This window comes from Schistocerca serialis, chromosome 2 (genome assembly GCF_023864345.2).
Source record: "Schistocerca serialis cubense isolate TAMUIC-IGC-003099 chromosome 2, iqSchSeri2.2, whole genome shotgun sequence".
NCBI classification, from domain to species: domain Eukaryota; kingdom Metazoa; phylum Arthropoda; class Insecta; order Orthoptera; family Acrididae; genus Schistocerca; species Schistocerca serialis.
Genome location: NC_064639.1, coordinates 322,102,372 through 322,117,356, shown reverse-complemented (window position 1 = coordinate 322,117,356; position 14,985 = coordinate 322,102,372). Strand labels below are relative to the sequence as shown.

The 14,985-nt window shown below is 41.4% G+C and overlaps 1 protein-coding gene across 3 annotated transcripts in view; it reads left to right on the top strand.

Annotated features, from left to right (window-relative positions):
• Nucleotides 1–14,985, top strand: part of LOC126457125 (inactive ubiquitin carboxyl-terminal hydrolase MINDY-4B) — a 496,867-nt gene that overhangs the window by 415,323 nt on the left and 66,559 nt on the right. For all 3 annotated transcript variants that reach the window (XM_050093184.1, XM_050093183.1, XM_050093182.1), the window contains one exon: nt 12,451–12,616. In XM_050093184.1, the coding sequence (XP_049949141.1) occupies nt 12,451–12,616 (166 nt within the window). The remainder of the gene's footprint in view (nt 1–12,450; nt 12,617–14,985) is intronic.

The following is a 14,985-nucleotide window of genomic DNA, read 5'->3' as shown; positions in this document are numbered from 1 at the left end:
TCAAGCTTGCAGCCGTACTCCGCCATCCGGCCTGCGCTCTGGCTGAAACGTCCCCCAGATTACGACCAGAAGGATATGCGTCCACCTCTTGCTGCTATGAACCAGATGAAGAAGCCGGCGACCGCTGCGGTTTGGGTGGGTCCAGCTCCGTGGGTAGGACGAGACGAGGCGGAGGAGGCGAAGGCTCCGGCTCCATAGGGTCGTCCTGCGGTGTCGTGATGACACCCTCTGGCGGCTGTGGTCACGCTGTCCTCTGGACCCGTGAATCTGGGGGAAGAGAGACTGAAAGATCATCGTGTAAATGGCAGAGGCGAAGTTGATTTTGATGGCGGCGCTGCAAGCCATCTGGACCTGAAATAAGATACACGCAAGCGCCAAGTCGACGGTCGATCTCGCCTCGCGCCACCGTCCGCTGCTGCTAAAAACCCTGTAAAAGACAATATAATGCTGCGCGAAGCGATACTTGTGGCCTTCCTGCGCCGCCGGATGCGAGGAGGGTGGAGTAAGAGGAACAGTGTCCGATAGCGGCGGCCGTGAAGCAGTTCCGCCGGCGATGGTCCATCTCGTGGATGCGAACGGTATGAGGCGAGAAACAGTTGCAACGCTTGTGCCCTGGTGTGTGCGGAGCAAAGTTTGGCCATTTGCTGCTTGAAGGTTCTGACAAAACGTTCAGCTTCGCCGTTTGTCTGTGGATGGAATGGTGCACTAGTTACATCTACATCTACATCTACATCCATACTCCGCAAGTCACCTGACGGTGTGTGGCGGAGGGTACCTTGAGTACCTCTATCGGTTCTCCCTTCTATTCCAGTCTCGTATTGTTCGTGGAAAGAAGGATTGTCGGTATGCCTCTGTGTGGGCTCTAATCTCTCTGATTTTATCCTCATGGTCTCTTCGCGAGATATACGTAGGAGGGAGCAATATACTGCTTGACTCTTCGGTGAAGGTATGTTCTCGAAACTTTGACAAAAGCCCGTACCGAGCTACTGAGCGTCTCTCCTGCAGAGTCTTCCACTGGAGTTTATCTATCATCTCCGTAACGCTTTCGCGATTACTAAATGATCCTGTAACGAAGCGCGCTGCTCTCCGTTGGATCTTCTCTATATCTTCTATCAACCCTATCTGGTACGGATCCCACACTGCTGAGCAGTATTCAAGCAGTGAGCGAACAAGCGTACTGTAACCTACTTCCTTTGTTTTCGGATTGCATTTCCTTAGGATTCTTCCAATGAATCTCAGTCTGGCATCTGCTTTACCGACGATCAACATTATATGATCATTTCATTTTAAATCACTCCTAATGCTTACTCCCAGATAATTTATGGTATTAACTGCTTCCAGTTGCTGACCTGCTATTTTGTAGCTAAATGATAAAGTTAGATGCTGTATACCAATGCGTTCAGAGAATGTTTCAAATTCATATGACGCGTTAGCACACTGGACTCGCATTCGGGAGGACAACGGTTCAATCCTGCGTCCGGCCATCGTGATTTAGGTTTTCCGTGATTTCCTTAAATCGCTCCAGGCAAATGCCGGAATGGTTCCTCTGAAAGGGCACGGCCGACTTCCTTCCCCATCCTTCCCTAATCCGATGAGACCGATGACCTCGCTGTTTTGGTCTCTTCTCACAAACAACCCAACCCCAACCCTCATATGACGCGAACTGAGGACCACTGTCTGACACTATTACTTCAGGTAAACCTGATAGGCAAAAAAATCGATGACAACACTTGAACTATGGTACGTGACGTTGAGTTCATTGGCACCGCAAAAGGAAACCTGCTACATGAGTCAACCACAATCAACCAACGGGCGTTCCAAAATGGTCCCGCAAAGTCTATGTGCACACGATGCCTTGGCGATTGCGACTTAGGCCAAGCAGAGAATTTCTGTAGCGGAGCGGAGTGATTTTCCGCACATGCGTCACACTGTGACGCCATCTGTTCTATTTGGTCACCCATACTCCGCCAAGTACAGTGTCGACGCCCTAACTGTCTCGTACGAACAATCCCCCAGTGTCCTTGGTGAAGTAACTGCAACACTTCTTTTTGCGAAGCTTTAGGGATCAACACACATGACTGTCCGTCGTCATTTTGAACGAGAATCACACCTTTCTGTACAGCGAAGCACTACAGAGTTCATTATGCTGTTCAATGAGTGAGGCCAAGATGTACGAATGTAGTTGGACAAAATGTTCAAATCTGGATCAGCTTCCGTGGCCCGTGCAATTTTCTTATAGTTCAGCGGAAAAGACTGAAACAATTCAGAGTCTTGAACATCGATGTGACAACAAGATGTAGCAGAAGCGCCAAAGTCTCTATCAGGGCCAATCGGAAGATGTGAAAGTGCGTCCGCACTACCACGTTGAGTCATCGGACAATACACAATACCGCACTGGTATTGAGACAACAACAAAGTCCATCTTTGCAACTTTTGGGCAGTTCGTACAGGAACAGCTTTCGTCGGATGAAACAAGGACTGCAAAGGCTTCTGATCCGCTAATAAGTAGGATTTTCAGCCATAGAATTAGTGGTGAAATTTGGTGACTCCATACACAATACCCAAAGCCTCTTTTTCAATTTGTGAATAGTTACATAGAGGTTTGGACAACACTTTTGGTATGAAAGCAATAGGCCTGTCCTTATTACCAATTCAGTGCGAAAGCACTGCGCCGATTCCGCAAGAGGAAGCGTCAACTTGCAATACAACTGGTTTTTCAGGATCAGAGTGAACTAAGCATCTGAGCAATGCATCTTTAAGTTTTTGAAAAGCTACTTGTCACTCATCTGTCCAAATAAAGGGGACATTCTTGCGACGCAATCGATGCAATGGAGCCGCTATTTGGACAGCATTCGGTAAGAACCGAATATAGTAGTTCATGTTCCCTAAAACTGACGGCAATTCTGAGATGTTGCGAGGAACTAGCAAATCTCCTGTGGCTAACAAATGCGACTGCAGAGGATGTATACCTTGACTGTTTACGTCATAAGCAAGATACTGCAACTCAGGCTTAAAAAAAGTCACACTTGTCCAGTCTTCACTTTAGTCCTGCCTCAGATAACTCACGAAACAACGCAAGTAAATTTGCAGTTTGTTCTTCAGGTGTACGACCTGCTACCACTATACCGTCCAAATAGTTTGAACAATTTGGCACTTGTGCAGTCACCTATTCCAAATAGCGTTGGAAAATAGCGGGTGCGGAAGCAATGCCCTTGCACAAGCAAATATTGAAACAAGCCGAAATGAATATTTACTACACACACTTTTAAAGATTCTTCATCGGGTGGTATTTGAAGATACGCGTCACGCAAATCAATTTTTGAAAAGTAGCTTCCAGTGCCTAATTTGTTCATAAGATCCTCTGTTCGTGGCAATGGATAAATATCAATGACAGTTTTTGGGTTGACTGTAGACTTAAAGTCAACACAGAGGCGAATGTGACCTGAATGTTTGGAAGCAAAACCAGTGAACTTGCCCATTGATTAGCTGATATGGGCGCAATATTTTGCAATACTGTAAGTTCAGCAGCGGCTTTGTCCCGTAATGCAATGGAAACAGTCCTGGCCCGGAAAAATTTCGCCTGAGCGTTGTCTTTCAGCGTAATATATGCAACAGAATTTTTAGCTTTGCCTAAACCTTCAGAACAGAGTTCCGGGAATTCTTTTAGCAAGCAAGCTACACTGTCATTTGCTTTGAATGCAAACACTCACTACACATTGTCCTGAATGTTAAAGCCAAACAAATCAAAAGAATCAAGACCAAAAATGTTCTCACAATCGCGTGATTGTGGCAATGTAAAAGTCACCGTTCGCGTATGCGAGCGATACATAGCAGGCAAAGTACATGTTCCGAGAACGAGAATGTCTTGTCCATTATTAGCCATCACTTGCGTGCTAGTTTTAGACAGGCGTGGGGAGCCTCACAGTTCATATGTGTGACGATTTAGCAATGTGGCGAGACACCCGTGTCCAACTGAAATTTCACACGTTTCCCACAAATAACTAAATGAACAAAAAGTTTGTTTCACTGATGAAACTGCACGCTTGCTAGTTGCAGACCTTGAATATGCTGCATTAATGGCATGGGCCTTGTGACTAGATTTTTTTGTGAGTGGGCCGAATTCTTATGTTTGTTCCGTGCAAACAAGCGGATTGCACACGGCCTTTCCTACCACAATCGTATCACTTAGCTTGTCAGGAGGGGCAGTCTTGGCGTTTGTGTCGTGAATAACAGCGAAGGCAAGACTTAATTGTGTTCGCCTGTTTAGCGAACTTCTTACATGACGTGGAAGGTTGCTTACCCGGCTTGGTTAGCGCATGCCGCCGGTGCGAAATGGGGAGATCTCAAACAAGAGACACTCTCCCTTTCCTAGCATTTAATCCCGACTTGCGGGGTCTGTTGGTTAACTAGATGTGGCATGTTAATTTGAAGGGGAGGCCGGATCCTTTTCCTGTCGTCACCCCGTACCCCCCCGGGAAGAAAGTAGTGTACCCCAACTGTGTGCGGCTAGTGTAATCTATGGAATAGTGCCAATGTGTTCAGATGTCTGCGAGCCGTGTAACTGAGGCGGAATGTGGGGACCAGCCCGGTATTTACCTAACGGGATGTGGAAAACCGTCTAAAAACCACATCCAGGCTGGCCTGCACACCGGCCCTCATCGTTAATCCGCTGGGCGGATTCGGTCCAGGGCCGGCGCGCCTCCCCGAGTCCAGGAAGCAGTGCGTTAGCGCTGTCGGCTACCCTGGCAGGTCATCGCAAGCAAGGGACGGAACCAGACAAATAGCTGGCTACTCAAATCCTCGAACCGACAAGGCACTGGAATCGTACTGATCTAGTATTTGCACTACCCGCTGAAATAATGGATCAAACTGTTTCAAAATAATAGATAAGGAAGTTTCAAGATGGCATCACACAACATGAAATCTGAATATAAAGCATCACAAGCACATTTGAATTTGCATTTCCTTGTCATACCCAGCAAATCTGTTACCCATTCGCGGTAAGATTGTTTTGAACGTTTATTGCAGTTAAAGAATTGATATCTATCTGCTACCACATTCACTTATTGGTCACAATAGTGTGTTAGAGTGTCTACCACTGCGTCATAAGCAAGTTCACTCGCAGTGGCGTTAGGAAAGAGTTTTTGAATTAATCTGAATACTGCACTTCCTAGCGTGGATAATAGATAAGAAAGTTTCACAGTACCTGGAACGTTGTGAGCTAGCATATGGACATCGAACTGGTGCAGCCACTCGAGCCATTCCTCGTCTTGGCCACGAAACTGTCGTAAAGGTGGTATAGCAGCAGCAGAGGGCGGTGCTTGTTCGGTCGAGCGTGCAGCGTTGGCGAGTAGCTGCTACACTGTGCTGAGTAGTGCTGAGATCTGCTGCGTGTGAAACTGAAACCCTGAGGGGGAAGCGTGGGCTGATCAAGAGTTCTCAGACTCTTTGCGGCCTTCTACCGACTTGCACGTCTTCCTCTTCATACTGTGTTTATCTTTGCCCATTATGGCACATACAGCGTCAACACAACTTCGCTTATCGCTGTTAAAACAGCAACATAGCAAATTTGCTGAGTCACATGCACATCACTGGCCAAACAAACCTCTCGGCCTAGAAGAGCAGAGTGCTTGATACACATTACTCGCCACCACTGCCCGTGTGGGACTGTGCCATGCTTGACGAGTGGTACAGGTCCAGCATTTGTACCTATGCTCTTCCACCTCCATTGTTGATTCCAGATGTTTGCCCACAGTCTGCTCCCGATAGCAGCCTGCTTAGATATCCTATGTGGGCTGGCATCTGCTGCAGTTCCAGCAGTGTTCTCTGCTGTCTGCACCCACTAGAATCGTTCTTAGGCGTTCCCCCTGTGGTTCAGTGCACCAGGTCAAGTGCTGGTGTTTCATCTTTGGTCCAATGCAGCCTCTGTGCACTGGCATTCCATTTTAGATCCAGTGTGGTTCTAAGTGTTTCTTTGCAGTTCATTCCCACTAGAAGCACACTTTCATCATTCCATCTTCAGACTGGTGTGCCTGGTGCTCTCTCTAGGCTTCGTTTCCCATGTTCACATCCTCAGTTCTCCTTTTTGTGGAGTTCTGCTGCTGCACCTACTGCATTTAGCAACTCAAGTGGAGGATCCCAGGCTCCACCGAGTTGGTACCCAGTGCCACAATTCATGAGGTTTTCTGTCATCTTTATCTTTACAGACTTTCTTATAATATGTCCCAGTATCTGGGAGTCTGTCGCAAAACCCTCATTTCATCATAGTTCACGGAATGATTGAGTTCCAGACAAGTTTGGCAATGGCTGTTTTAGTTGCCTGTCCTAATCGCACTTGCCTCTGATGTTCTTTACATCTGATGTCCACTATCCTAGTTGTTTGACCAATGTACTACATACCACATTGGCAAGGTATATTATAAATTCCTGGTTTCTGCGGTCCCACATAATCTTTTACATTTCCCAGAAGCCCTCTTATTTTGGTATATGGACGGAAGACACACTTGATATTGTGCTTCCTGAGAATCCTGCTGATTTTGGCAGAAACAGATCCTGCACAGGTCAGATAGACCACAGTCTTTGACTCATCTTACAGTTCTTCCAGATCATGTGGCAGAGTGGCTGGGTGAAGGGCCTTCTGTATCTGTTTGGCTGTGTACCCATTCACTACAGCACGTACATCAGCACCGACACCAGACTGTGTCCCTCTCCCAGACAGGAAAGCATGGTGGCAATGCTGCAAAACATCTCCCTGACTATCCAGGACCACACCTACCCTCACATCCACAATCCCTACCCCTTCAATCCTCCTACCAAATCTAAAGTTCCCATCCCTGATACACCCCATCACTTCACCAGCATCAACTATCAGTGTTCCGTGACATCCTCCCATGGGACGACCTGAGGGACAGTAAAGTGCTTCCAGTGTTGATTCCCAAAGACTGGGACCACACTGCCTGTGGAGTGGATGCAGAACCTCAACCAGAAGAATAAGAAGCAGAGGACCTAGGCAGCATACAGTATCACCCTGACAAGCCCCCACTTCAGAATTACTAACTGCTAGATTGCTAGCAAATATGTGTCTTATTTTCTTGACAACAGAATCATGTGCAGCCAATCCATTGAGAGGCAACAAGAAAATCTAACCGTCAGGCCTATGCAAGAATAGCATTCTCCTAGTGCTTAGCCTGCACCATCTGAGGTCTACATATGACCTGTCATTCCAGTGACTAGTGACTTGACAAGCAAGAATGATCCACATATCTGGCAGAATGCCCAGCATCTCAAGATGTCAACAGATTGCTGAGAAAGTCTGAAGAATCACATACTCTGGGCTAACTTAAGGTCACAGATTCATAGTTCAACAAGAAATTTGAATTAGGGTGCAACTGCAGAATTTTTTGCATACACAGAGAAATGGCAGAACTGAGTAAGAATAAACAAGAGATTAAACCATGGCAATGATCATGGAATAAACCTTAAGACTTTAAGCTTGTTGTTTGGCACTTATCCAGAAAATGATCCAGAATCCTTAACTTTAGTTGAAACTCAAAATGCTTCCATAACTGACCAAAACACATTTTACGTGAAGAATGTGTAATGCCACCAGCCTGAGATCTGCTTCTGAACAATATTAAACAAAGTTAAATGTGAGATTGTGATATCTACTTGCAATGTTTATTGCTTCCACATTAATCTGTTACTTGCATCAGGGTTCATGTTCTACAGTCAAATGTGTGATGTTAGTATAATCACATGATAGTCTCTCTGTCACAAGCAGGGTTCATGTTCTACAATCAAATGTGTGATGTTATTATAATCATATGACAATCTCTCTGTCACAAGAAAATCTCAGAAATTACACTTTCAACATAAAACCTGCAGTAAAATGTATAGTTACCACTATTTGCTTATGTTACAGTTCTAATAGAATCCATATTCTGTAAAGCTTATAACAGCTTTAAATTTCTACACCTACATATGTACTTTGCAAAACACAGTGAAGTCTATGGTAGAGAGTACTTAGCATGGTATCACATGTCAGGATTCTTTCCATGCCAATTGCATGTGGAGTGCAGGGAAAATGACTGTATGTGCTGTAATTAGTATACTCTTATCCTCATAGTAGCTATTGGAGTAATACATTGGGGGATTCAGAATATCTCTAGCTTCTTCACTTAACACCGGTTCTCCCAACTTTGTAAGAAGGCTTTTGCCACGTAATTGGAATCTATATTTGGGTGTCTGCCATTTGGATTTTCCAACATTTCTGTGATGATCTCCCATGAATCAAACAAATCTGTGAGCATGTTTTACTTATGTGACAACTAACAGCCATTAAGTAATTGAAAAATGCCCTTTTCACCATCAGCTGTTTATTTTAAAAACATATTTGTGTATCAGTTTTGGTCATTGGTCACCTTCACAGGACATAATGTGGCAACAGATCAGGTAAAATCATATTTCATGTTCCTTTTAGGCTGATACAGTCTCAAAGCTGTCATAGTGAGAATCCACAATGAATAATCAAATAAACATTTACAGTAGTGAAGAACACTCTCCACAATGATTAATGTCCTAATGTCCAGTAAAGATGATCCATGACCAAACGTGTCAGAATTGTAGGTTTTTAAAATAAACAACTGATGGTTAAAAATACATTTTTTTCAAATCTATGACCATTCATTCTGCCTTTCTTTTAACACATTCAATATCCCCTGTTAGTCTTAACAGGATTGAGTCTTACATACTGGAGAAATATTCTAAAATGGAATATACAAGGGATTTGCAAGTAATCTCCTTTGTAGACTGTCTGCATTTTCACAGTATCCTGCCAATGTACCAGTGTCTGCAATCCACCTTATGTATTACTGAGCCTGTGAGATCATCCCATCTAATATCCCTTAAACATTGGAGAAAAGAGAGCCACTTGTATGAATATCAAGAGCTCAGATGGAAACCCAGTTCTAAGCAACGAGGGGAAAGCAGAAAGGTGGAAGGAATATATAGAGGGTCTATACAAGGCGATGTACTTGAGGACAATATTATGGAAATGGAAGAGGATGTAGATGAAGATGAAATGGGAGATACGATACTGCGTGAAGAATTTGACAGAGCACTGAAAGACCTGAGTCGAAACGAGGCCCTGGGAGTAGACAACATTCCATTAGAACTACTGACGGCCTTGGGAGAGCCAGTCATGACAAAACTCTACCATCTGGTGAGCAAGATGTACGAGACAGGTGAAATACCCTCAGACTTCAAGATGAATACAATAATTCCAATCCCAAAGAAAGCGGGTGTTGACAGATGTGAAAATTAACAAACTATCAGTTTAATAAGTCACAGCTGCAAAATACTAACACGAATTATTTACAGACAAATCAAAAAACTGGAAGAAGCCAACCTCAGGGAAGATCAGTTTGGATTCCGTAGAAATGTTGGAACACGTGAGGCAATACTGACCTTACGACTTATCTTCGAAGAAAGATTAAGGAAAGGCAAACCTACATTTCTGGCATTTGTAAACTTAGAGAAAGCTTTTGACAATGTTGACTGGAGTACTCTCTTTCAAATTCTAAAGGTGTCAGGGGTAAAATACAGGGAGTGAAAGGCTATTTACAATTTGTACAGAAACCAGATGGCAGTTATAAGAGTCGAGGGGCATGAAAGGGAAGCAGTGGTTGGGAAGGGAGTGAGACAGGGTTGTAGCCTCTCCCCGATGTTATTCAATCTGTATATTGAGCAAGCAGTGAAGGAAACAAAAGAAAAATTCAGAGTAGGTATTAAAATCCATGGAGAAGGAATAAAAACTTTGAAGTTCACCGATGACATTGTAATTCTGTCAGAGACAGCAAAGGACTTGGAAGAGCAGTTGAATGGAATGGACAGTGTCTTGAAAGGAGGATATAAGATGAACGTCAACAAAAGCAAAACAAGGATAATGGAATGTAGTCGAATTAAGTCAGGTGATGCTGAGGGAATTAGATTAGGAAATGAGACACTTAAAGAAGTAAAGGAGTTTTGCTATTTGGGGAGCAAAATAACTGATGATGGTCGAAGTAGAGAGGATATAAAATGTAGACTGACTATGGCAAGGAAAGCGTTTCTGAAGAAGAGAAATTTGTTAACATCAAGTATAGATTTAAGTGTCAGGAAGTCGTTTCTGAAAGTATTTGTATGGAGTGTGGCCATGTATGGAAGTGAAACGTGGACAATAAATAGTTTGGACAAGAAGAGAATAGAAGCTTTCGAAATGTGGTGCTACAGAAGAATGTTGAAGATTAGGTGGGTAGATCATGTAACTAATGAGGAGGTATTGAATAGGATTGGGGAGAAGAGAAGTTTGTGGCACAACTTGACTAGAAGAAGGGATCGGTTGGTAGGACATGTCCTGAGGCATCAAGGGATCACAAATTTAGCATTGGAGGGCAGTGTGGAGGGTAAAAATCGTAGAGGGAGACCAAGAGATGAATACACTAAGCAGATTCAGAAGGATGTAGGTTGCAGTAGGAACTGGGAGATGAAGGAGCTTGCACAGGATAGATTAGCATGGAGAGCTGCATCAAACCAGTCTCAGGACTGAAGACCACAACAACAACAACAACAAATATTTCTACCTCCACTCATATTTGTATGAGTGGATTTTAAATGTGGATTACTGATACTGTAGCCATATGATATTATGTTTTTTGTTTTGTGAAGGGCATACATTTAAAACACTTAGAAATCTTATCGTGGTATGACTGGATATTTGTGCAGCATTTTTCATATAGTACTTCATTATAGATAACTCCATTACTTGCAAAAAGTTTGAGGTTACTATTAATATTGTCCGCCAGGTCATTACTATACAACATGAACACGGTTCACTGGGACATGTCTATAGCCACTTCTACTTCTGTCAGTGACTCTCCAGTCAAGATAATACACACACCCTCCATATCAAGACACCCCCAATCCAGTCACAAAGTTTGTTACATAGCCTATATCATTGTACTTTTGTTAACAACCATTAGTGTGTCTAACAATTTCTTTTACTCTTAGTAGCGTTTGGAACGTTAGTTTTTCAGACAGAAGCACATATTTTCAAAATTAATTTTGCATTGTGGTGGAGTGTGTGATGTTCTGAAACTTCCTGACAGACTAAATCCGTTTATATGTGATGAGAAGGGACCGAGATGCAGAACCTTTCCTCGCACAGGCAACATTCTTGTGACTGAGCTATGAAGGCACGGTTCATGAAACACACTTACAGCTTGAGTTCTGGCAGTACCTCACAAACTTCAAAGAAGCTCTTTGCATACCATGCTGGTCCCTAATTCCTGTAGGGAAGAATGTTGTGAAGAAATACCTTAATCACAGCCTTGGCATTATATCCAGAATGAATTATTTCAATCTGCAGGAGAGTTTTGTATACTGTTTTGAAGCATCCTGATGAACTAAAACTATGTCCCAGGCTTAGACTCAGTCTGTAAACTTACGTTTCATAGTTATTGCTCTTACCAACTGATCAGGGTATGCAGGAGACCTTCTGTGAATCTTCGAAAGCAGGAGAGAGTTGCTGGCAGAGTTGAAGATGTCAGATGGGGCTACAAATCATACATGGATGGCATAGTTAGTAGGCACATTGCTGTGAAAGGCAAGATTCTGGTTTTGAGTCCCAATGTATGACAAAGTTTCAATCTGTCAGAAAGTTTAAAGAAATTCTTTGTTCCATTGTAGCTATTTATCTCCCAAAAACTTATGTAAATAAAATTATAACATTGTTATTTTGTTATATCTAATTCATTTGTGGTTTCGTGTAATCCATTGGCCCAGAATTATTTGCAGTAGTGTGCCACAAGAGCTATCAGAACACAAAGTAACACCATGTCATAAACCACATTAAACTGTTTTTAATTGTACATGAAATGGTTTTGTGAATATAAAGAAAATTATCACACTTAAAATATAAATAACTGGGGTTTAGTCCCCTTGTAATTCTAGGTTTTTATACATTTATTTACCTCTGTGATTTTTCTGCATGTATATGAAAATAACCAAGTTATTTTGTGGTAGAGATTCCACACTAAACTGTTAAGTACCCAACACTACTGGCCAGGTGCACCATTAGGATAATGTACAGTGAAGTAATTTGGTGTTACACAAGTATCCTGGTTGATGCCAGATTTACAGAGCTATAATATTAAGCTTGTAATGCTTGATATTTGCACAACCTGTTCAAAACTACTTTTATGTAGCATAAAATGTATCTAATTGCTAACTTGAAACATTAGAATATGAATAAATCTTGACTGGTGATCAATTAAGAAAATATTTCACTGATTGTTATTGAATGTCCATAACTTTCAGCAAAATCCTAGTAAACTTTATAAAGGAATAAAGTAGATCTCTTGCACGTAAGAACCTTTTTAATAAAACTAAGCCAAATATTTTGATACTGTGAAGGCTGCTTCGACCCACACTGATGCAGCAGCAGGAGGCCCTAATTCATGCTATCAGCACAATTTTGTGGCGTGCTGGAGAGAAGACATGCAGCCGAGTTTGCTTACCACAAGATCTTCCCATTGTTGCAGCATCACAGAACTTCTTGCCTGATGGAGTAACTGAAAAGGTAAAAAACCTTTAACAATTACACAATTAGCTAGTATGTTGTGAATGTAGACAGTAGCAAAAGGAATAGTACATAAATAATTAGCTTCATCAGCAGCCAATCAGTATCATTTTAGGCAACAAGGAAGAAGAAATATTATTCAGATGCTCTTTGTAGACAAATATTATTTATCATACAATGGGTGGTGATCTCTATTAAAAATATGTAGAGGTGATAGAATGATTAATGGTGTTACACATTTCACTTTCTATAGTAGAAATTCAAATTCACCTGGAAATATTGATACACATTTCTTTGATAAGAAATCTCAATTTGTGTCATCAACAGGCTATCTCTTGGGGCAGTACTTTTTCCTTTTATAATTCAACTCCAATGACCAAACAGCAATGTGCTGTATAGTCATCTGACTCATATTTATATGGACATGAAAAAGCTGTTTGTCTAGAAAATTGGATAAAGGTGTCTAAGATGTGAAGATGATAAATCTAAAAATTTAAGTTTAATGTCACAAAGAATTGTATCTGCAGTCAAAACAAGGACGAAAGATTCTGCCTACAAGTCAAAACCAAACTCATATGATATTTGTTAAGATCAGTAACAAGAAAAGTTTATTACCTGAAAATCCAACAGACAACTGTTAGACATACTGCAAAGTAAGCAACTTTTACATTTTGAAGCTGCTATTTAACTACCAGATAATAGTGCCAAAAAACTTTCTGTAAGATACATCAGGGGCTACTATGTGCAAAAAATGGTACTATGTACAATTAGGTAAAGATAATGAGGTAAAGCTGTCCTCAACCTGAAGACTGATCTGGAAACAACACTGTCTTATTGGACATGGTATCCTCTTGTCCTTCTCTGAACTTTGAACTAACTTACTCAACCAGTTATAGGAGAAACTACAGTTTTGTGTCGACTCCAAAACCATAACACAACTTGACATTTTTCACAGTATACAAAAGATTCTTATTATTCTTCTTCTTAATAACAATGTACAGAAGTATAATACACAGAAGAGTCAAAAAGAAAACTGAAGATCTGTCAAATGATGATTAATTTGGTCATCAGAAAGGTATGAACACCAGGGAAGCAGTTCTAATGTTGGAAAAGATATGATCAATGTGCACAGTACTAATACATTACATTAAGCCGCACGCAAAAATGCAACTTTTCAGGGGGTATTATCCCACATTCTCTTGATCACAGAGATAACAGGTCAAGTGTACCTATTGAAAGAATGGGCATGCTGTAGCTACCCTAAAGTACAGGGTCAAAATTTAAACATTATACAAATCCTTTAGCCCAGGTAAATTGAGCAACTTGGTTGTTTCTTTTGCATTAAGTGTGGTATAAGGTGGACCTTAGGCAGCTGGTAAGGTGCCATTTGTTCACAGGTGGCTTCTGAGAAAATGCAAAAAAACCATGATTTTTGGAAGCAAAAAATGCCAGTTGATGGCCACTTGTATAATTTCTATTCATGGTAAATTGTCGAAATTTTAACCATATGTTCTTGAGATGATATTCTCAGTCAGCTCCAAACCTTTTTTCAATATCAGTATCCATTATTGTCAAAGACACTTTATTTACGCAGAAAATTGCAAAAACTGGTTTTCAGCTGTTTTTGCAACATGGACTGAAATTATCTAAATAGCTATAGTAAATGGCCCAAATGTTAACTGCACATTCTTTAGACATTTGCCTAGAAATTCCATTTCCCCATTCATGAAAATCTGTGTCCATTATCAAGATACAATACAAAAACCATGATTTTTGGGTGCCAAAAATACTGATCATGGGGATGGCCAATTCTATATTTTTTGTGTGAAATGCCTGTTGTACAGAGACAATACACCATAAAGTTTTATTGGTGAAAAAATGCTGACTAAAAACATAGTTTGTTGAGCTGAGAACCTTTTGGTGATCCTAGAATCCTTGCCATGTGTTCACTATGTTTGTTAATACTACATTTACATCTCAGATTGGATATTACATGTATATTTTATAACAACAGTAACTTTGAACCTCTGGATCTTGGTAACAGACAGTGACATAAAAAAATTCAAGAATCCCTGAGAAACATCTTGAGAACATATGGCAAAAATTTCAGCAATTTGCCATGAATAGAAATTATAGAATTGGCCATCCCCATGATCAGTATTTTTGGTACCCAAAAATCATGGTTTTTGTGTTGTATCTTGATAATGGACACACATTTTCATGAATGGGGAAATGGAATTTCTAGGCAAATCTCTAAAGAATGTGCAGTTAACATTTGAACCATTTGCTATACTTATTTAGATAATTTCAGTCCATGTTGCAAAAATGGTTAAAAACCAGTTTTGTGATTTTCTGCATAAATACAGTGT